This window comes from Phyllobates terribilis, unplaced genomic scaffold, assembly GCF_046119375.1.
Source record: "Phyllobates terribilis strain yellow unplaced genomic scaffold, ASM4611937v1 Scaffold_8__6_contigs__length_399053987, whole genome shotgun sequence".
Lineage (NCBI taxonomy): Eukaryota > Metazoa > Chordata > Amphibia > Anura > Dendrobatidae > Phyllobates > Phyllobates terribilis.
This window is the reverse complement of record NW_027362768.1, coordinates 289848751-289871195: the sequence shown is the minus strand read 5'-3', so window position 1 is coordinate 289871195 and position 22445 is coordinate 289848751. Positions and strand designations below refer to the sequence as shown.

General features: G+C 42.7%; 1 protein-coding gene across 2 annotated transcripts; it reads left to right on the top strand.

The window, feature by feature from the left end:
- The first annotated feature begins 687 nt into the window (after positions 1–687).
- Positions 688–22267, top strand: CIMIP4 (ciliary microtubule inner protein 4). 2 transcript variants are annotated; one of them, XM_073644376.1, is made up of 5 exons: positions 688–832; positions 5045–5316; positions 5397–5544; positions 10850–10969; positions 21446–22267. In XM_073644376.1, the coding sequence occupies exons 1-5, from the start codon at positions 814–816 to the stop codon at positions 21574–21576; spliced, it is 690 nt and encodes a 229-aa protein (XP_073500477.1). In that variant the 5' UTR covers positions 688–813; the 3' UTR covers positions 21577–22267. The 2 variants fall into 2 exon arrangements, with proteins under 2 accessions (XP_073500477.1, XP_073500476.1); XM_073644375.1 differs by having other exon boundaries at positions 21311–22267.
- The last annotated feature ends 178 nt before the right edge of the window (positions 22268–22445 follow it).

Sequence of the window (22445 nt, the reverse complement as noted above, 5' to 3'; positions counted from 1 at the left end):
TGTTCTGGTCATGATATACTTAATGACCCAGTCTTCTGCATCGCTATGAATCCTCACTATAAACAGCAATAGGGTTAATTCATGACTCAGGATGTTCTGGCTGCAGACCACTTGCAGTAGTGCAGATTAATAAATTGCAGTATTAAATGATGGCTTCTGCCAGTAACATCCACTTCTGTGGAAAATCAATTCTGTAATGCAAAAAGTAAATGAGGCAGGTTTATCAATGTACGTCCGTGGAGTTTATTCCATTTTCATGAAGCTCCTGCACCACATCCTGGTAGATGAAAATAGTGGTCATTACAGAAAGATTTCGCCAAAATAGTCTGCCTTTAAGCGAATTGCATCTTTGCCCGGAGTGAAAGATCTGGACACAAACTACATTACTGAACTGCAGCGTTCATATTGAATTCAGATGTATTTCCTATCCTATGGGGAAGTAAGAATAGCTTGGATTTTTTTTTCCCCTTAAAATTTCTGACTTTTTGTCAAATAACTAATAGAGAAAATGGTTACTTTTATTAAAAGCGACTTAACTTTTAATAAACTTTGGGGTTGCAATTCCCAGAACAATCTTCTAGAGATGTAGGAAGGGTTGATAAATGACTGCGCTTTCTCCTGCTATGAGGCAGCGCCATCTAGAGGTAAGAGGGAGAATTGTGCTGACTGACATTCTGGCCTCTTCTTTCCACTCCTTCCCCATAACGACGACAACAAAATAGTTTCTTAGCAACCGGTGTAATGGGTGAAAGAGAATGAGCAAATGAGCATTGTGAGATTCGCTTCTCTGCTGAACTTATGTGGACGCCGTAAATGGAGGCTAAAAGCTCAGGTGAGATGAGACTGACTGACACAGACCCTTTCCTCTTGTCTTCATAGCAAAACCATGCATGAGAACCATAAATGATTCTACAGTAACTAGCACGTATACTGAGCGCTCACACAAGAAGTATTTCCGAGTATGCTAGTCAACTAGATGTGCTGAATGTCCCCATGTCTGGATTTTCTGGTCCTTTATATATCACCGAGAATTTTCGTATCAGTTTTTATCTCTAGGAGCCTCCCGAACGTACCTGGAGAGATGGCAATTATAGATCTAAAGGCCCCAATACACATTGGATAAAAGTAGTCCGATTATCTAATATCTAAGGTGGCCTCCCCATTGTCCAACAATGGATTACATCAAGGGAAAGAAGGATCCGGCCACTGGAATATCAACAGACAATTGTTTAGCGGCTGCACCGGCTCTGTCATAGAGAACACAAGAGCGCTCAGCCAGTATGGAGGAGTCGGGAGAGATAGCTGTCTAATGTGGTTTGGGTGCTTAAAGAGGTTGGCCACTACTCTTTATTGATGGTCTATCAGTAGGATAGGTCATCAACATCTGATCGGTTTCGGAGCGACACCCGGCACTCCCACCAATCAACTGTTGCTGGCGGCGGACAGAAGTTCTCGAATGCTCCTGGAACACAGCATCTCCGTCAAAACTTTAGTGGCCGTGGCCGGATACTACAAATAAACCCCCTTTTCATTTCATAGAGGGTTGATCTGTAGTACCTGGACGTGGCCACTATAGAAGTGACTGAGCTACTGTGGTCCCGCAGCGTCCGAGAACTTTTGGTCGCCGGCACCGGTAACAGCTGCTTGGCAGGGGTGTCAGGTGTCGCACACCCCACCGATCAGATATTGATGACCTATCCTAAAGATAGGCCATCAATGAAAAAGTAGTAGACAACCTCTTTAAGTCTTTTTTTTAATCTGATAAAATAAATACAGGTCCCTATAAATATTAAAATAAATTCATCCAAATTCATCGATATTGACGCACCCCCAGGGCCGTGGGGTACTCGGCAGCCGTGCCTCTGGTTGCCGGGGGATATCACGGTGGCGGGCCCGGTCTGTGGCCCAGGGCGGTCACTCAAAAGGGGAATAGTTATAGGGGATTTAAGTGTTCGTGACGCCACCCGTGGATTGCGGTTAGAGGGAGTCGCCGCTGCGGAGCAGTCCTCTGGAGCTGGTGTTACGGCAGCAGGGAAGGTGTGGCTCTCCACGGGTAGAGCTAGCTCCAGGGCAGTGTAGGTGAATGGTGGTTGCGCTGGGCGTTGTAGTGCAGGGAGGGAATGATGGCGCAGACGAAATAATTGGGCAGAGGCGGTGCAGTGCAGTCATCCGTGTCTTTACTCACAGTTCTTTAGTTCCACAGGGTGCACTGTCAGCTTACAGCCTCCCACGTCGCGCTGCGTTCACCAGGCAGGGGTTCAGCTCTTCCTCAGGGGATTTAGGAATGCCTGACAGAACCCCACTTTCTCGTGTTCCTCTCTAGACCGACTTCACACTGGGTCTTTCTCCCTCCTGCCCTGCGCTGCCCACTCTCAATGCTGCTCGGGTGCTCTGAAGTCCTTCCTGTACGTCAGATCCCGGACCTGCTTGACCGTCCTGGGGATTAGAATGCGGCATACGATCCCTCTGTCTTCTGACAGATTCGGGGCGTACGGGTGCCGTCCTGCACTCGCCGTACCCCCTAGGATCCCTTTTGACAGAACGAAGCCTTCTCCCTGCTCCCCTCCTGGGCCTACAGACTTGGCCCTAGTTGTGGAGTAGAGCTCCTAATGAGACTCTGCCCCTGGACTGTTCTTCTGAATTGTCCCGAGCTGTTCTTCTGAACTACTCTCCTCTGACTGATCTCACTATTCTGCCACCCTAAGATGGCTTCCCTATTTTATACTCCTACCAAAGTGCTCCCTCTAACTACTTCCTCCACCCACACCCACTACTGGTTCCCCCCTACCTTTGGGTTCCCCCCACTCCAGCCAGGGTCAGGGCTCAGCAGCTGCGCTCTGCATGTTGCCCCCCCAGCTGGCCTGGAGCAGTGTAGTGTTGGATGTGGGTGTTTGGGGTTCCGAGCAGCACTCCCTCCTTACCTGAGAAAAGGAGACACCACACCTCTGAGTGAGGTGCAGTACCTCTGTGGCGACCGAACCCTCAGGGGCGCCACAATATCAACATGCTTAGCCGACCACTTAATGTGTACAGGGTCCTCTCAACTCTTTCTCGATACATGATGTTGTGGGAGAGAAGGATCTGGCCTGTTAAATTTCAGCAGCCGATCCTTTTATTCTCTCTGGAGATAAACTGTTTTGTCACAAGAGTTTGGAAGCGGCTTTCTTATAGCGCACCCAGGCCAATCGTTCAAGTTAATGGAAGAGTCACAAAAGATAGTTAACAGCTATCTGTATAGGGGTCTTAAAATTGATGTTTTATTTGATCTCTGATGCCTTGAATTTCTTGACTCTACCCCTTGAAATGCACTGTATTAGTAACTAATGGTCTTGGGAAATTTTTTAAAGGGAGTTTATCACCCCCAAAAATGAAAATTAAACTACTTAAACATTTATATAGGGGGGACATAGCCCCTATAAAAAAATATACCAGCATGTATATTTTAGAGTTTTTGTGACAGAGAAATCAAATTTTACTTCATATGCAAATGAGGGTGCATTGGTGCACATTTGATATGGCCAATGCTCACTGCACCGTCACGCCCACCAATTTGCACTTCGAGAACTTTCCCTGATCTTGATTGACAGATCTCGCTTACCCAAAGCGAGCACTGCCTGAACTCAATCCATATTCCTATGCACACTGACACTGGAGGAGCCCAGCGGTGCACACAGTGTCAGTACTGGCGCACTCTGATCCCTGGCTCCTGTCTGCAGCCACTGCTTACTACACTAACACACCCAGAAGACTTCAGATAGGAGCCAGGGATCAGAGTGTGCTCTCCTTGAGACTGTGCGCACCGCTGGGCTCCTCCAGTGTCAGTGTGCACATACAGGATCGCAGATGGAATTTCCTTTTTAAAATGAACGTAGTTTAATTTGCGTTTTGGGGGAATGGAAATCTATGGAATCTAATTGCTTTATGATAACTTTTTGTATACGAACCTTCTCTGCTTCAGCACTCAATGCAATTAACTCCCCCTCTTCCAATATATCCAGAAAAAGTTATGACATACGTGCACAATCCATTAATCTACAGTAATCTCTGCACAGAATAGACTTTTATTATTCCAGACATGTTTATCATTGCTCCACTCTCCGTCAAGAAAAGTTGCATCACTCACCGGAAAATGGAAAATGTGCTGCCTCTATGTACGCCATTACTCATTACATGACTTTTAGATCCCGATGCTTTTAACACATTGCATTCACAGTTTTGCTAAATGGCACAGAATTGTCATATTTCTATTGTACCTTAAGTGATACATTAGGGCCTCTTTCTCACATACTTTTTTCAGCTTTTTTTTCCCTGCTTCTATAAAATGCTATGAATTTCAGGCTTTTTCATCTTTTTAAAAAAAACATTTTTATTGGCTTTTTTTTCTATTTACATCAATGAAACATGCATTTTTAGGGGATTTCTCAAGTCTAAGGGAGTGAAAATGCCATAAAAAAAAATTCTATACTGAGGCCATGCACTAGAAAAACTAAAACCAAAAGAAATGACTCAAACAATGCAGTAAAAGATCAGAAAACAAATATTGTTTTCATTTTATATCTCACTATAACAGTTCATCTGGCTGCTGGTTTTTAATTAAAAAAAAAACGCAGTAAAAAAATGGCAGGAAAAAACTTTTTTTTTCTTAAAAAAAAATGTCTGAAAGCAGCCAATAGTATGTTTATGCAGAGTTTTTTATCTTGAATGTTGAACCAGATTCTGCTCACAAATTTACGTGAGAAACCACTTCAAATACTCTTTCAATAAGCTTCCTATTCATTTCAGTAGGAAACACTGCTATAATACATAAGGTTCTGTTTTTTCCCAACTGGAACAAGAAGCAACATGTCAATTCTTGAGGCACTTCTGCTTGAAAAACGCTCCAAATTTGACTTATGAATCAATTGAGGCAGAAAAAACATCCCAAGCTAAAAAAAACATACCCAAAAATGTGCTAAAAACATCTGCCATACATATCCTTGTCATAAAACTCCTTGTAAATATACCCTAAAGGAATTTAGCATCTCCTATTATCTTTTGCTTCTAGTCATCAAGTGCGACCCATCTTTACCTCACCCAAGATCCGTTCCCTCTCATATAGTCCATCATCATAAGAAGAAGCTTCAAATGAGTTCAGCAAATTTGTACCGTGCGAATCATCAGACTACGAGCAACCAAAATGGAAATTTAGATATAAGAAGTAATACATCTCCAGCACATAGAACAAATTGTCAAGAACTTATGAGGGACCTGGTCCCAGCTAACATTAGACATAAGTATGGCAGCCACGTGGTTGACCAACTTATCTCTCCAGAGCAGGTAAGATGTGTGGTGTAGAACATTTTTCAATCTTCTGCCCAAAATTCATTTAACGAAGATTTTCTCCTTGTCCAACGTAGGTAAGAAGCTCTCTGAGTAAGGCGAGAACACAGTGCCACCAAGATTACTACATACCCAGACTAAGAATGGAGACCTGTTTCATGGAGGATTATCGACACAAGATCTATTATGAGCTGGGACATTGCCTCCGTAGTAATCTATTTCCAGGTCTTACTCCATCTCTTATTGCCTACTTAAACCTTCTTTACTTTCGAGCCTTCTTCTAAATATTTATTGGATCCTGGATTGATTTGTTTAAAATAATCTATGTAGAATGCAAGAGACCTAGTTTTAGGAAACCTCAGGCTCTAGAACTTTCACTACAAGCAAAATAGAACAATGTTAATAGCAGGAATAGGCTAAACTAAAGGTGGTCATACACATTGGATAGACGTTATGTGAGGGTTCAACACCCGTTGACCTAAACCAGGCCATACACATTAGATAACTGTTGATTGGACTGGGGTTTGGCTGACTGCTATCTCTCCCGACTCCCAAGCAGCTATCGAATTCCAACTGCTTGATCCTCATGGTCTACTGATATGATCGGTTGGAGGCCATACACATAAAATAGTAAGACGATTCTGCTGAAATTGGCAAGTTTGGATGACTTTTATCCTATGGTTTTGGAGGTTTTAAAGGCCTTCATATACATTAGATGAAAGTCAGTTGAGCTCTCTGATTTCAGTGGGACAAGATGTATATGGCGATCTCCTAACTCTTCCTTCAATAGATGATATTGGGGAAGCGAAAGATTGGATATTGGCGTTTCAACGCCTAATCCTTTTAATCTCAGGGGAAATAAACCGCTGTAAGATGATTCTGGCAGTGTTTTTTTCACAGAGGGGAGTCAGGAGAAATAGCTTTTAGCTGAACGATCGTTCTAATGTGTTCAAAGGGAAAATAAGAGAAAGCCAGTGCCAGACATGTCAGCAGCAGTTTTCTCCTCACGCCCCCATGAAAAGTGCATGGGAGAGCCAGGATAGATAGCTGACCACTATCTCATGTGTATAGCCAGCTTAACGATTGTTTCACAGACTAAACTATGTACATTTTAGTCTATATTGGCTCATGCAGTTGTTCAAGCTGGCCATACATGTCCAATACCAATGGATACAGGACGAGAGATCTTCCCGGGACTGTTCCTTCAAAGATGTTCATGAATGTAAGCTTTTTTGGCCAAAAGTTAGAAAAAAAATTTAAACACAGACGACTTTGATTCAGCCAATGGCTGTAGTCTACAGCGATCGTTCATTGCTAAATTTTGAAAGTCCATTCTGGTTAAAATTATACATTTTCACCAACTTTAGTCTAATTTGATTGGGCATCATTGGTAATTGAGATAGTAAAAAATAAACAAGTAAGTTGCCAGATACTGGTTGGGGGATATAGACTGTCTGATTTTATAATCTAAACTTCTCTAAATATGTGAAGTGTAGCAGTATTAAAATAATTACCGTTTGCCGTCTTCCCTGGTTTCTAGCTCCGTTCCGGTCATGTGACTTTAAAGGGAATCTATCAGTGCGCTTTTGTTATGTAATCTGACAACAGCATGATGTAGGAACAGGGACCCTGATTCCAGTGATGTGTCACTTAGTTCACTGTGATACAATCACAGTTTATCTGCTACAGATGTAGCAGAGCTCTGAATGCTGAGCTGTGTGTAACCCCGTCCACAACACTGTTTGGCAGCTTTTGTGTACACTATATATTGACAGAAAGCTGCTAATAAGTTGTGGTGGGGCGTGGTTGGACTATGAGGCATGAGACAGCTAGTCCTGTAGGGATAATCTCCTGCTGATAAAACAATGATTTTATTGAAATAAAAAAGCAAGTAAGTAGTAAATAAGTAAATTAAGAGACACCGCTTAAATCAGGCTCTCAGCCCTTACATCATGATGCTCTCAGATTACATAGCAAAAACCTGGTGACAGATTCCCTTTAAATTAGATTTGCCGGATCACACTGGGGTTATGTGCAGACCAGAATTTGCTTTTACCATGTAAGCCTATGGAATATCAGAACAAGACTCGATAGTCTTACATAGTAAAAACGATGCCACGTGATTCAGAAGAAGATCGGAGCAACAAAGTGTTTAAAGGGGTTGTCTGGTCCAAAATCTAAGCTACTGCAAGTTGTCGTTGTTTCTCCCATCAACATTGTCGAAATGCGTTGTTGAAAGCTATAAGACGACTTTCATTAACCCTTTCAGGATCTGGCGATTTTTAGTTTTTACACTTTCGATATTTTTCATCCCCGTCTTCCAAGAGCTATAATTTTTTAATTTTTTTCATCAACGTAGCTGTATGAGGGCTTATTTTTTGCGGTATGATTTGTAGTTTTGAGCTGACACTGTTTACTTTAACATACAATATACGAGAAAATGGGAAATAAACTCCAATTGGGATGAAATGGTGAAAAACTTACAAATCAATTTTTTTCTTCTTTTTTTTTGTCTTTATAGTGTTTGCCATATTGGTTAATTTCTTTTATGTTTTGATAGATTGTACTTTTATGCTGTTTATAGATATGTTTATTTTTTATTTCTTTATTTTTAAACTGGGAATAATTATTATTTATGTTTTTTTCTGAGTTTTTGAGTAATTATATTATTATTTTTTATATAAATATTATAATAGATAATAATATATTTTTTAGTCTTTTTAGTGCAGACCTGGGCAAACTGTGGCCCATGGGCCACATCCGACTGTCTGGCTGTTAACGCTAACTACATCCTTGGGATGCAAACAGCGGTGAATACATTGGTGGTGGACAACACCGCTAGCTGCATCTTCCACCAATCAGCATGTGCGACTGAGCAAGCTGACGTGTTGACGTCATGTCATTGTGTCAGCAAAGCACTGTGGAGAGTCAGTGCATCAGAGAGAGCAGAGAGCCGAGGGAATGGGAGCGAGGTGAGTATGTGTTGTTTTTTTTCATGTGTATGTGATGTTTGTATGTTTATAAGAGGCTTTGTGGGGCTCATACTGTATATAGGAGGCTATGTGGGGGCTCCTGTTGTATAATGGAAGGCTGTGTGTGACTCATGCTGTGTATAGGAGGCTATGTATGGCTCACACTTCATATAGGAGGCTATTTGGGGGCTCATAGTGTATATAAGAGGCTATGTGGGTTCTCATGTTGTTTATGGGAGGCTATGTGGGGCTCATGCTTTATATTGAAGGCTATGTGGGGCTCAAACTGTACATAGAAGGCAATGTGGGGTTCATACTGTACATAGAAGGCTATGTGGAGCTCATGCTGTATATCAGAGGCTATCTTGGGTTCATGCTGTATATGGTAGGCTACGTGGGGAATCATACTTTGCATATGACGAGCCCCCAGAGCCGTGGGGTGTACTCGGCAACCGGGCCTATGGATGCCGGTGGGGGATATCATGGTGGCTGGCACGGTCCGTGACCCAGGGCGGTCAATAAAAAGGGGGGTTTTTATTTATAGGGGGATTTATGAAGTTCGTGACGCCACCTGTGGAGTGCGGCCAAAGGAAGCCGCCGCTGCGGAGCAGTCCTCTGAAGCTGATGTTACTGCAGCAGGGATGGTGTGGCTCTCCACAGGAAGAGCTAGCTCCAGGGCAGTGTAGATATAGTTGGTTGCGCTGGGTGTTGTAGTGCAGGGGGAAAGACGGTGCAGTCATCCGAGTCTTTACTCACAGTTGTTAAGTTCCTCAGGTTGCACTGTCCAGCTTACAGCCTCCCACGTCGCGCTGCGTACACCAGTCCGGGGGTTCAGCTCTTCCTCAGGTAGGTTAGGAGCACCTGACGGAACCCCGCTTTCTTGTGTTCCTCTCTAGACCGACTTCACGCTGGGTCTTCTCCCTCCTGCCCTGCACTTCCCCACTCTCAGTCCCGCTCGGGTGCTCTGAAGTCCCTCCTGTCTAACTGGAGTTCCCGGACCTGCTTGACCCTCACGAGGATTAGAATGAGGCTTCGGCAACTGAACTATAAAAGCCAGAAGCCTCCGGTTTTTCCAGCCGAGACCTGGAGTAACACGGCTGGTCCAGGGGCCGGTCCCCTTCTTGCGGCCTGATCCCTCTGTCTTCTGACAGATTCTGGGCGTACGGGTGCCGTCCTGCACTCGCCGTACCCCCTAGGATCCCTTCTATAGATCGGAGCCTTCCTCCTCTGCTCCCCTCCTGGGCCTCTAGCACTAGGCCCCACTTGTGGAGCAGAGCTCCTAAAGAGACTCTGCTCCCCGACTGACTAACTTCTCCTACTGTGCTGTACTGCACTGACCTGCCACCCTAAGATGCCTTCCCTTTTTATATCTCCTACTATGGTGCTCCCCTAAACTGCTTCCTCCACCCACATCCACTACTGGTTCCCTCTACCTTTGGGTTCCCCCCACTCCAGCCAGGGAAAGGGCTTAGCAGGGAACACATTGCATCTTGCCCTTCCAGCCGGCCTGGAGCAGTGTAGTGTTGAATGTGGGTGTTGGGGTTCCAGGCAGCACTCTCTCCTTACCTGAGAGAAGGAGACACCACACCTCTGGGTGAGGTGCAGTACCTCTGTGGCGACTGAACTCTCAGGGGCGCCACACATAGAAGGCTATGTGGAGCTCATGCTGCATATAAGAGGCTATGTGGGGCTCATACTGTACATAAGAGGCTATGTGGGGCTCATACTGTACGTGGCAGGCTATGTGGGGCATATGTTGTACATGGGAGGCTATGTTGGGCTCATGCTGTATATAAAAGGCTATGTGGGGCTCATGCTGTATATAGGAGGCTATATGGGGCTTATACTGTTGATAGGAGGCTAAGAGGGGGTTCATGCTGTATATAAGAGAAAAAACTGACCAGCACCTCTTAGCTAGTGTGAACAGGTGCATGCTAATGTAGCTCCAATTGTATTCATTTACTAGAGTGCAGCTATATATTTTTTATAACTGTTGTCTTACACCTGTTCGCACTAGCTAGGAGGTGCTGGTCAGTTTTTGTTTAGGACTGAGCAGATGTAGGGAACGGTAAGAAGGCAAATCATCAATACCAGGAGTGAGTAGTCTCCCCCAGAACTCTTGGTTTCCAGGGCAAAATCTGTAGCCTACCATGCGCTATTTATGATAATGGTGTATTCTTATAGTTTGTGCCACAGCGGCTTTTGGACTTTCTCGGGCACTTGGGCCAAGGTGCAACAGCAGGACGGTCAATCTCCTTTAAGTCTGGATAACAGGCTGTGTCCAATGAGTGACTGAACGAGCGTCGATGCCAGTTATGAGTTATTGCTTTCCGTTGCTCAGTTATCGCTTTTTTATATTGCAATGTTATATATTTTCTCAGCCAATATATGAGAAGCTGTCACTTGTCAGCCAGCGTCTGAGAAGCTGCCACTTGTCTGATTTGTGCTCACTGATATTCTAAATCAGCCTCTGTTCCCACTTTCCAATTTGCTCGCTGTGAACAATCAGTTCTCCAGTCTTGTAATATATCGGATCTCACAGCTTACCCGTCTTGCAGGGGTGCCTATGAAACAGAACAGCTTGGTGCATGACTCCTATACAGCAGAAGTGAATGAAAAGGGAAGGCTGGAAAAACACAATAATCATCACTGGCATGGAAGGAAAACCGACGAGTTAGGTATTTATCATTTAATTTAGTATCCTTTAGAGCAGGGTTCCCCAACTCCAGTCCTCAAGGCCCACCAACAGGTCATGTTTTCAGGATTTCCTTAGTATTACACAGGCAATAATTCCATCACCTGTGCAATACTAAGGAAATCCTGAAAACATGACCTGTTGGTGGGCCTTGAGGACTGGAGTTGGGGAACCCTGCTTTAGAGAATTTACTTGCATGCCCAGAGAAATAACTTGAAGTTCCTGGTCCCAAAAAGTGTCATGGGCCATGATAGTACAAGAATCAATCCGTGTGGTAGTAGGAATGATGTGCCCCTTTAGGTACTTGGGTCTGGATGTAACTACAACCTCTGCACCTGCTATAGTTACACCCTTATGTGCCTCTTTTATGTTCTCTTATATTTTTTTAAAACATATTTCTGTAACTGATTGGTCAATTCATGCAATTTAGCAAAAGAAACTAACTAGCAAGTCCCGAGAGGTAGCTAGTGTTACCCTATAAGTCAGTGTCAGACCCTTTAACGAGCCTTGCAACATGACCAGAGATAAATTCCAAGCCAATAACTCATCCACAGACTGCTGTTTCGGGGTGTTTGCCTTTCATCAGTGTAAAGCAGTCTGGCCAGCTGAGTGCGTTGTCCATCCAGTACTTCATCATTGCCTCAAGGTGAGATCTCCTTCAATGGAAGTCTTCAAACACAGGCTGGACAGACATCTGTCTGAGATGGTTTAGTGAATCCTGCATTGAGCAGAGGGTTGGACACTATGACCCTGGAGGTCCCTTCCAACTCTAACATTCTAGGATTCTATGATTCTAAGGACTGTGAACTTAGCCAGCCAGACAATAAGGGTCAAACACTACAAAGCCAGTTTTTCATAGATGGGTTTCTAGTTTGGCATGTATCCCTGTTTTATTGCATTCTTTGACAGCACTAATTTGCATACTTTTCTCCCTTGGGGCATTGCATGTAGACCTCCATACTCACCTGATCTCTTTACGTAGAACCAGCATTTCCCCCACATACTTATTTGATGTTAATTAAACTGGTTGCTGTAATATTTAAAAAAAAGGGGGAGCCAAAAAAGGGGAAAAACAATTCTTTAAAAAAACTAGTATATATAATAGCTGTACGGTAGATTTTCAGAAATTGTGACCCCTTTTCCTGTGGGTCCCAAAGGCTTAAACATAAATTTAGCCATAGAAATTTAAATGGAACCTGTCACCTTGGAAAAATCTATTTATCTGCAGATATAGTGTTAATCTGCCAGTAAATAGCTTTACAATGCTGCCTGGCCTCTTTATTGAAAGTACAGCTTCTGGGAGAAAGCAAACTTATTTTGTCCCAGGAGCTGCTGGCTTTCAGTCATGGGGGCGTACACAGAGCAGCTACAGTCATCACTCACAGCACTGCTCATTATACTTTGAGAGGCAGCAGTAAGCACGCCCCGACACTTTGATTGATGGCTCACTCTGCACAGATGTGCTGCAGAACCGGCTGTCACTCAACATGCCAGGCCATGCTTACAGCCATTTCTCACAGTACAGTAAACGGTGTTGTAAGTGGTCACTGTAATCGCTCCCTACATCGATCCTGCAACTGAAAGCTGATGGCTCCAGACGGAATAAGTTCATTTTCTTCCGGTAGCCGCCGCAAAGTGGCCAGGCAGCATTGTGATGCTATTTACAGTTGAAACCAAAAGTTTACATACACTATATAGAAAGACACATCTGCATGTTTTTCTCAATATCTGACATGAAATCAGAATAAACCTTTCCCGTTTTAGGTCAATTAGGATTACCATAATTTTTAATATTTGCCAAATGCCAGAATAATGAGAGAGAGAGAATGTTTTAAGGCATTTTTATTACTTACTGCAAAGTCAAAAGTTTACATACATTTCATTAGTATTTGGTACCATTGCCCTTAAACTGAATGACTTGGGTCAAACGTTTGGGATATCCTTCCACAAGCTTCTCACAATAGTTGGTCAGAATTTGGGCCCATTCCTCCTGATAAAACTGGTGTAACTGATCCAGGTTTGTAGGTCGCCTTGCTCGCACCTGCCTTTTCACCTTTTCCCATAAATTTTCAATAGGATTGAGATCAGGGCTTTGTGATGGCCACTCCAAAACATTAACTTTATTATCCTTAAGCCACTTTGTTACCATTTTGGCAATATGCATCTGGTCATTGTCCATCTGGAAGACCCATTTCTGCCCAAGCTTTAACTTCCTGGCTGATGTCTTGAGATGTTGCTTCAGTATTGCCACATAATTTTCTTTTCTCATGATGCCATCTATTTTGTGAAGTGCACCAGTCACTCCTGCAGCAAAACAACCCCATAACATGATGCTGCCAACCCCTGTGTTTCATAGTTGGAATGCTGTTTTTAGGTTTCCAAGCTTCTCCCTTTTTCCTCCAAACGTATAGATTATTATTATTATTTATTATTATTATAGCGCCATTTATTCCATGGCGCTTTACATGTGAAAAAGGGGTATAATACAAGAACAATTACAATAATCTTGAACACAATGTGACAGCGACTGGTACAGGAGGAGCGAGGACCCTGCCCGCGAGGGCTCACAATCTACAAGGGATGGGTGAGGATGCAGTAGGTGAGGGTAGAGCTGGTCGTGTAGCGGTATGGTGGAGCGGTGGTTATAGATGGTCATTATGCCCAAAAAGTTCAATTTTAGTTTCATCAGACCACAGGACATGTCTCCAAAAATGAAGGTCTTTGTTCCTGTGTGCATTTGCAAACATTAATCTGGCTTTTTTCCTTTTCTTTTGGAGTAATGGCTTCTTCCTGGCAGAGTAGCCTTTCATCCCGTGTTGATACAGTACTTGTTTCACTGTGGATATTGAAACAATCTTACCAGCTTCCGCCATCATCTTCACAAGGTCTTTTGCTTTTGTCCTTGTGTTGATATGCACATGTCGAACCAAAGTACATTCATCTCTGGGACACAGAATCCGTCTCCTTCCTGAACGGTATGATGGCTGGACATTCCCATCTTGTTTATACTTGCATATAATTGTTCGTACAGATGAATGAGGCACCTTCAGGTATCTTGAAATTGTACCCAAGGATGAGCCAGACTTGTGCAAGTCCACAATTCTCTTCCTAATATGTTGGCTGATTTCTTTTAACTTTCCCATGATCTTACACAAAGAAGCAGTGTGTTTCAGGTGTGAATTAAAATACATCCACAGATGTGTCTCTAATTAAATCAGATGTTGCCAAAAAACCTCAGAAGCTTCCAAACACATGAGCTCATCATATGGGCAGTCCAGAATTGTATAAAGGCATAGTAACTTAGTGTATCTAAAATTTTGACTTTGCAGTAGATAATAAAAATACCTTAAAACATTCTTGCGCTCATTATTCTGGCATTTGGCAAATATTAAACATTATGGTAATCCTAGTTGACCTAAAACGGGAAAGGTTTATTCTGATTTCATGTAAGCTATTGAGAAAAACCTGCAGATGTGCCTTTTTATATAGTGTATGTAGACTTCTGGTTTCAACTATACCTGAAGATTACCCCTATATCTGCAGGTAAATAGCATTTTCCAATGTGACAGGTTCCCTTTAAAGTGTAAGTAGACATTTTTGATATATTGTAGTCCTTCTAATACACTGTGGGTCAGTGGGGTCAGGTTCTGACACCAACAGGCATAAGCATTGAAGGTCATACATGTATGGACCTATAGTCTTTCTAATTATTTAATAATTATTATTCTTATTTATATATTGCCATCATATTCCACAGCGCTTTGTATACATTATTATCACTGTCCCCATTTTAACAATTTCTTGTTGGGTCAGCACTTATCTCTCCTGACTCCTCTATAAACATGCATGCTCTTCTCAGCCCAATGTCCAGATTTAGCTGTATAAGAAAAGGGGAATAAGCTTACTGCAAACACCAACAAGCCGACTCTTTTTTGCCCTCTAAGATCTGCTGCTGCTGACACTTGCTAACTCCCATACGTTTGGGCCATCATGATCATTCTTAAAGAAGCACTCCTCTCATCAGAGTTTTTATCCTCTTAATATATTGCAATCATCATATTATATAGCACTGTGTACTTACAATTGCTCATTTTCCCTTCTACCCAGATAATTCTTCTCTTTTCCATAAGGTCTATGACATCATATGATTAAAAACGAGCTAAATCCTTCTAAGCTGTATGTAGAAACAGGAGGTCAATTTTCCCTGTATGAGTCATGAGTGACTGCAAAAGTACCTGGCAGGGGGGAGGAGGAAGCAGCTGGGTCAGTAGTTGAAGAGGTGAAATGTTTTTTTGCAGGGAAAAGAGACTTCCTACTTCTACATAGAGCAGAGAAAAGAGAAAAATTAGCTGGGTAGAAAAGCAAAATGAGCAATTGTAAGTACATAGTGCCATATAATATGATTATTGCAATATATTAAAAGGATAACTTTAAAAACTTTCACAGGAGTGCTGCTTTAAAAAACAAAAAAATGATAGCCTGCAATTTTCACACTGGACACTGGTGTTTTATTATTCTCCTGCTGCTTGCTCCTTTCAGTAAGCATTTTTAGCAGGTTTCTCATCATTAGAGGCAGGATTACATGACACACAACTGATAACAAAAAGATCCACCAATTACAACAGGCGATGACACAGGTGACCCTGCACACCTTCTTGTTCCAATGACCATTGTGACTATGTACACATGTTGTTTCCTTAAACAACAGGAAGTTAGAGTCTAAAAAAAGCCCCAGTAGTCAGTGTAAAAATTGCAAGATTCCTATTTTTTAGATTGTGATGCAGAAAAAAACAACATTGACAAAAAAATACATTTAACAGAAAAGTTAGATATAAACAATAGATCATTTACTGTTGATAGCTTTCCTTTATAGTGTACAGGCTGCTTATGAAAGGAGATACAATGACTTATCACGCTACTTGTACAAAGAAGTAATCACACAACACATGCAAATGAATGATTCATGCTTATAGAAAATGTAAATCTTATGTGTAAGTACATCAGCTCATGGCATCATAAGGAGTAAAGCAGTGGGCTAACGTTCTTCAAGCTACACCGCTGAATACCATTAGTATTGTACTATTACCTATTACTGATTTACTGTCTATAGGGTATATACTCATTCTTCTTTTTTTCCTTAACGTTTATGTGAATAGGAGCATAGAAAAATTACTGGAAAAGTACTTTTGCCCTTTAACATTACATAAAATCTGGTATCTGAACTAAATATTATCAATATTATTATTCAGTCATTGGCATCATGATGCCAGTAATAAGGCACATGACTGCTGTGGTACTGATTGGCTGCACCGGTCAGAATCTGGCCACCAATAAACAAAGACAAGAAGCACCGCTGCAGGGTCAGTGCTTGCTTGTCTGGAAAAAGAGTAAGTACCCTGTTTTTTGCTTTTTTTTCATCCCCTGTTGTTTTTAAAAAGTTGGATAACCTCTTTAAGTTTATGTGAATAGGAGCAAACAAAAGTTACTGGAAAATTACTTCTGTCTCCTTTACCATTACAGAAAACCTGGTTTCTGAACTTCGTTGCCATCTTAAAATATTTGTACTGGTTGAAATTATGCAGACTTTGGAGTCACAAATTTTACTTTACCAAAAAAAAATAGTTCTTTAGTATTTTATCATTTAGGCCCTGTTCACATGTTCAGTATTTGGTCACAATTGAATGCTATTGAAATGCACATTAATACTGTTGGGGGCTGATTCGTCATACAGTTTACACCAGTTTTCTGTCTTTAAAGGGGTTGTCCACTATTTCGACAACCCCTTCTCAATCCGTGTGTTTTCCCCTAGTAAAATAATAACACTTAGGCCATGTTCACACGTTCAGTATTCGGTCAGTATTTTATATCAGTATCTGTAAGCCAAAACCAGGAGAGGAACAATCAGAGGAAAAGTATAATAGAAACACGTCACCACTTCTACATTCATCACTCACTACTTGTTTTGGCTTACAAAGCCATCCCACCACGTCAAGGTGTACCCATTGTGACGGTCTTAACCTGTCTCTAGTATTAAAACCTTACCATGAGTGAAACTACGTCAATGTGAATAAGGGCAGAGCAGGACAGGACCTTGGTGGGATGGCTTTTATGCTTTTTTGACCAAAATAGCGTTAACTATGTACCCTATGTAATTGAGATGTACTATTACTATTTACTGACTTATTTGCTGTAGGGTATATGCTCATTTTTGTTTTTTTTTCTTGTTTTTTTGTCTATAAAATGGCTACAGTGTGAACGTGCTCTTACACTTTGCACTACACCAGCTTATAGTCCAGCTCAGTTTTTTGGTTTTGCTGTAATCTCTTGTATTTTATACAAACATGGGGCATGGCACCTCTTTCTGAGCTGAATATTCTATCTGTGTAGCTTCCCATGGATGGGTGTCTCAGTCGGGCCTGTCATGCTCTGCCCGTATTCACACTGACATCGTTTGACACATGGTAAGGTTTTAATACTAGAGACAGGTTAGGACCTCCCGATGGGTACACCTTGATGTGGTGGGGTGGTTTTATATTTTTTTGATCAAAATAGCGTTAACTAAGTGCCCTATGTTATTTACATGTACTATTACTATTTACTTACTGTAGGGTATATGCTCATTTTTGGATTTTTTTGGGGGGGGGTTGTCTGTGAAATAACCACAGTGTGAACATGCCCTTACACTATGGACGTGTACCAGCTTATAGTCCAGCTCAGTTTTTTTGGTTTTACATAAACTTTAAGGGGTTAGCCAACCTTTATAAAACAATCAGGGATGTTAAAAGAAAATACAAGATACTTACTTATTCTTTTCTCCGACGAACAGGCACCGACTCTGCAGCAGTGCTTCTTGTCTTTGTTTACTTATGTCCAGCTTGTGAACGCTGCAGCCAATCAGTTGCTGCATCAGTAATTTGCCTTATTACTGGCATCATGGCTTCCATCGCTGAGTGGTAATGCCGGTAAGATTGTACATGACAGTAGATATTTTTAAAAGTAAACTGTCAGCAGGTTTTTGCTATGGAATATGAAAGCAGCATGATGAAGGAACAGAGGCCCTGATTCGCCCGATGTGTTACTTCCTCAGCAGCTTGCTGTAGTTTCAATAAATCAGTGTTTTATCAGCAGGAGATTATCACTGCCAGACTAGGTCTCATATGCAGGCCAGTCAGGCTGACCTCTGTAACCCCGCCCCCACCACTGATTGGCAGATTGCTGACAATGTACAGTGTACACAGGAAGCTGTGAATCAGGGGTGTGGGCGGGGTTATACAGAGCTCAGCATTCTGAGCACCGCTACATCTACAGCAGAGAGAACAGGGATTCTATCAAAATTGCACCAAGCAGCCCAGTAAGTGATACATCGCTGGAATCCAGGTCTCTACACTTACATCAAGCTGCTCTCATATTACATAGCAAAAACTTGCTGACAGATTCCCCTTAAACAATTTTCAAAGTCACAGATAGGGACAGTGGTCTCTCGCATATCACAACTGTGTTTCTGCATGGAGCTTACATAAACTGGAAAAATTCGACAATATGGCGCCCACACAGGGCTAGTTTTGCTAGTGATCCTGCACGACACAATTCTGCATACGGCAGCGAAGCTCAGGCTGACCAGTGTCCTCTACTTTTCCAGGCAGGTGGCATGAGAAGAACTTTACTCTCCTGAACATAAAGAAGGCTGTAGAGCAGAGAACCAGGGAATCGCAGCAGTAATCAATGACAATAAAACTGATTTTGTCGCAATCAGGGTCTTCTATTTCCTATGTATTGTCTAGGAAATTTCTTTAAAGTTTGATTTTCATTTTTTGCCTGTTAGGACTGATCTCATAGTATATAGGTCTCAGCCTAATAGTTCTTACACAATATCTTTTGGCCATGTTGGATTCTTCGCTTGGGGTAAAAGCACTGACAGGTTTCCAGCACCAGCTTATTGCCTCCTCCTTATGGCACTAAATCAGCAGCATGAGTGCTTGTGGCAGAGTCATCGGCGATAGCTGGATAAAGTTTTGAACTTTTTTTCCGACTCTTATGATACGTGTGGTTCCCTATACAAAGGATGGCCCACAACAAAATAGTTTGGCTAGGTCCAGACGCCATATTTCACAGCCTATATATGGACCGTAATGCAAGGACTGACCGCTTGTCTCACAACCTGAACTCACAGCCTCTTATCTGTAATTTCGGATCAGAAGAGCCTAGGTCAGTCCTGGCATTGCGGTCCATATATTGACTGTGAAGAACAGCTGTTTGCACTAGGCCTTAAGGTGCCATGAATATGCAATGTGAACCTATGGTAATATTGCATTATGAGACTTCAGATAAATGACATTTTAAAAAGAAGTAGGTCAACTTTATTCAGAACTTTTAATTTAAATGGAATCTGTAAGCAGGTTGTTGCTGTGTAATCTGAGAGCAGCATGATGTGGGGGTTGAGACCTTGATTCCAGCAATATATCACTTACTGGGCTTTTTTAATGAAATCAGTATTTTATCAGCAGGAGATTATCACGACAGGACTAGTGGTCTCGTGCCTCTTGGTCCAACCACGCCCCCACCACTGATTGGTAGCTTTCTCTGTACACTGTACATTGACAGAAAATCTGCCAATCAGTGGTGTGGGCGGGGTTATACAGAGCTCAGCATTTGAGCTCTGCTAGATCTGCAGCAAAGAAACAGTGACTGTATCAAAATGACAGCATGCAGCCCAGTAAGTGGCACATCGCTGGAATCAGAATTTCAGACCCCAAATTATGCTGCTCTTAGATTACATAGTGAAAACCTGTTCACAGATGTCAATGGAAGTTTTACCAAACATTTTGTAAACATGATAGCAGTCTACATATTTGTTAAGATATTTTTAATGACCAGTTCACCAGTCCATGTATTCAAAGTTCCCCAGTGTCTTCAGAAATTGTGAATCACCATCGGAAATGTGGGCAAGATATAGCACATCTCTAGTTATACTCTTGGGATCTGGATTTAACTTGCTATATGTTGAGCTTCTACATTGAAAAGTTGAATCAGCAAAAACTGACAAGCCCATTATTGAGCCCTTATTTTTCAGGTTTTGGCAGTTGTTCTACCAGTTGAGATTGGTTGGCAAACCAGTTTCTCGAAAAATTACCTCTTCCGATTCCCTACTTATTTGGTTTTAGGGTACCGTCTCACATAACGACGTACCAGCGATCCCGACAACGATGTGACCTTGCTGGGATCACTGGTGCGTCGCTAAGTGATCGCTGGTGAGCTGTCAAACAGGCAGGCTCACCAGCGATCAGGGAAGCAGTAACATCGTGGAAAGAATCTTTCCACGATGTCCTGCTCCTGGTTACCAGCCTGCTGAAGCAGGAACAGGCTGGTAACCATGATAAACAGCGGGTTACTAGGGGCACATGCACACTTAGTAACCCGCTGTTTTATCATGGTTACCAGTCTGCTACGGTGAGCGGGAGGTTACCGCTCACCGTAGCAGAGTGGTAATCTTGATAAACAGCGGGTTACTAAGTGCGCGTGTGCCCCTAGTAACCCGCTGTTTATCATGGTTACCAGCCTAATCGCTGGTCCCGCTGGTCACACACAGCGATGTGTGCTGACCAGCGGGAGGGCAACGACCAAAAAATGGTCCAGGACATTTTGCAGCGATCAGCGACCTCACAGCAGGGGCCTGATCGCTGCAAAGTGTCACACATAACGACATCGCTGGTGAGGTCGCTGTTGCGTCACCAAAACCGTGACTCAGCAGCGATCTTGCTAGCGATCTCGCTATGTGAGACGGGGGCTTTAGGTTGTGTGCCCACGATGCGTTTTTTAAGCGTTTCCGCAGCGGCAAAAACGCTGCAGAAACGCTTAAAAAACGCATGGTAGAAGGCCTGCCATGTTCCCCAATGATAATCCGCATGTGCTATGCACATGCTGCGGAAATTTCCACTGCGGATTATCTTTGCGGGAAAAAACGCAGCACTACCAATTATTTTGCGGAAGCCCTGCGTTTTCGCCACCATTGACTTGCATTAGAACACGCCATTTCCGCAAGTCTTCATCTGTACTTGCGGAATTGGCGCGTTCTAATGTGCGGATGGTACCCGAGTGTAGAGGAGAGGAGAGTCTCATCCACACCCAGGTACCATTAAAAAAGCTGTAAAAAAAGAATAAAATAAAAAATAAATGTATACTTACCTCCGGACGGCCCGCGGTGCGCTCCTCCTTGCTTCCCGGCACTTTCTGCATCGTGGGCACATAGCCTTATGATTCTTTGACTCTTTAGTGATATTTTTTCATTTTACATCTAATCTAATCCATCTTCTTTTTATTGTATAAGCCATTTGGTCTGCAATGTTAGTGAAAACTGAAGCCATAGCCAAGATCCTGCAGAGTCAGCCCAAATCAGCTCGTACCTTCTCACTCCCTACGCGGACTAAAGTTCCTAAAGACGTTCCTCCTCTTCCTTCACCAGTGCAACCACCAAAGAAGCCAAGAAAAGAGAGACACCAGGCTAAGAGTGAGAAGCCAGAGGTCCAGCCTCCTCCAGTCTCACCGCCCAAAGAAGAAGATGACTTTTGGGACTTCTATGATAAATCCATTTAGTAATGTCAGACAGCAAATTGGGGAGAATTAAAGGGGTCTTCTTCATACATACTCTACTGTATGTGACTGCGTATTGCTGAATCTTGACTGTGTGCAACATGCACACTGTCAGGATGCTGCACTTTTACTGGCTGGAGCAATATGTGGTCACGTGCCGATTAGCTTCTCATTGGCTTCTCTCATAGGCGTCACAATGGAAGAAAGAAATATTGCTTGTTGGCACGTTTCTGCATGCATGCAAATCACATACATGTGGTCAGGTGATGACCGCTCAAGCTGGCAAAAGAGAGGATTCAGCCATCTGCAGTCATATAGAGTGGCTGCAAAAATTCATGTGGAGTCTGGAAAACCCCTTTAAATAGTGACTACGATTTCAGCAAAGTAATGCAGTATTCTAATATGCAACTTTTCCTCATAGTTGTCAAGATCTCTGCTAGCTGTTAACCATCATTGTTCACTGACAGTGGATAGAGAGCTCTGATAACAGTACCTTTAAGGCTTCTGTGTTTAGTTCTTCATATATTTGCTGATCGGCAAAATAGTTACCGATCTGCAGTCATTTAACGCTGCAAAATCGATAAATGTTAATGCTCCCTAAGTTTACCCTGAAAAAGTAGACAGGTATAGTAAATCTTCCCCAATGACTTTCCTTTAGAGAAGAGTCAGACAGCCGTATAACTCGAAATGGCGATAGCAACACAATGTTCCGACTGGCCGTTGGCTCTCCTTACCCGAGTGAGACAGCTTGTATCTCTATGCAGCTATCATGTTCAGGCCGGGAGAGCCGACGGCCAGTCGGAGCATTACGTTGTGATCCCCGTCCGAGTTATATGGCCGTCTGACTCTTCCTTTATAAGCACCGCTTGAGC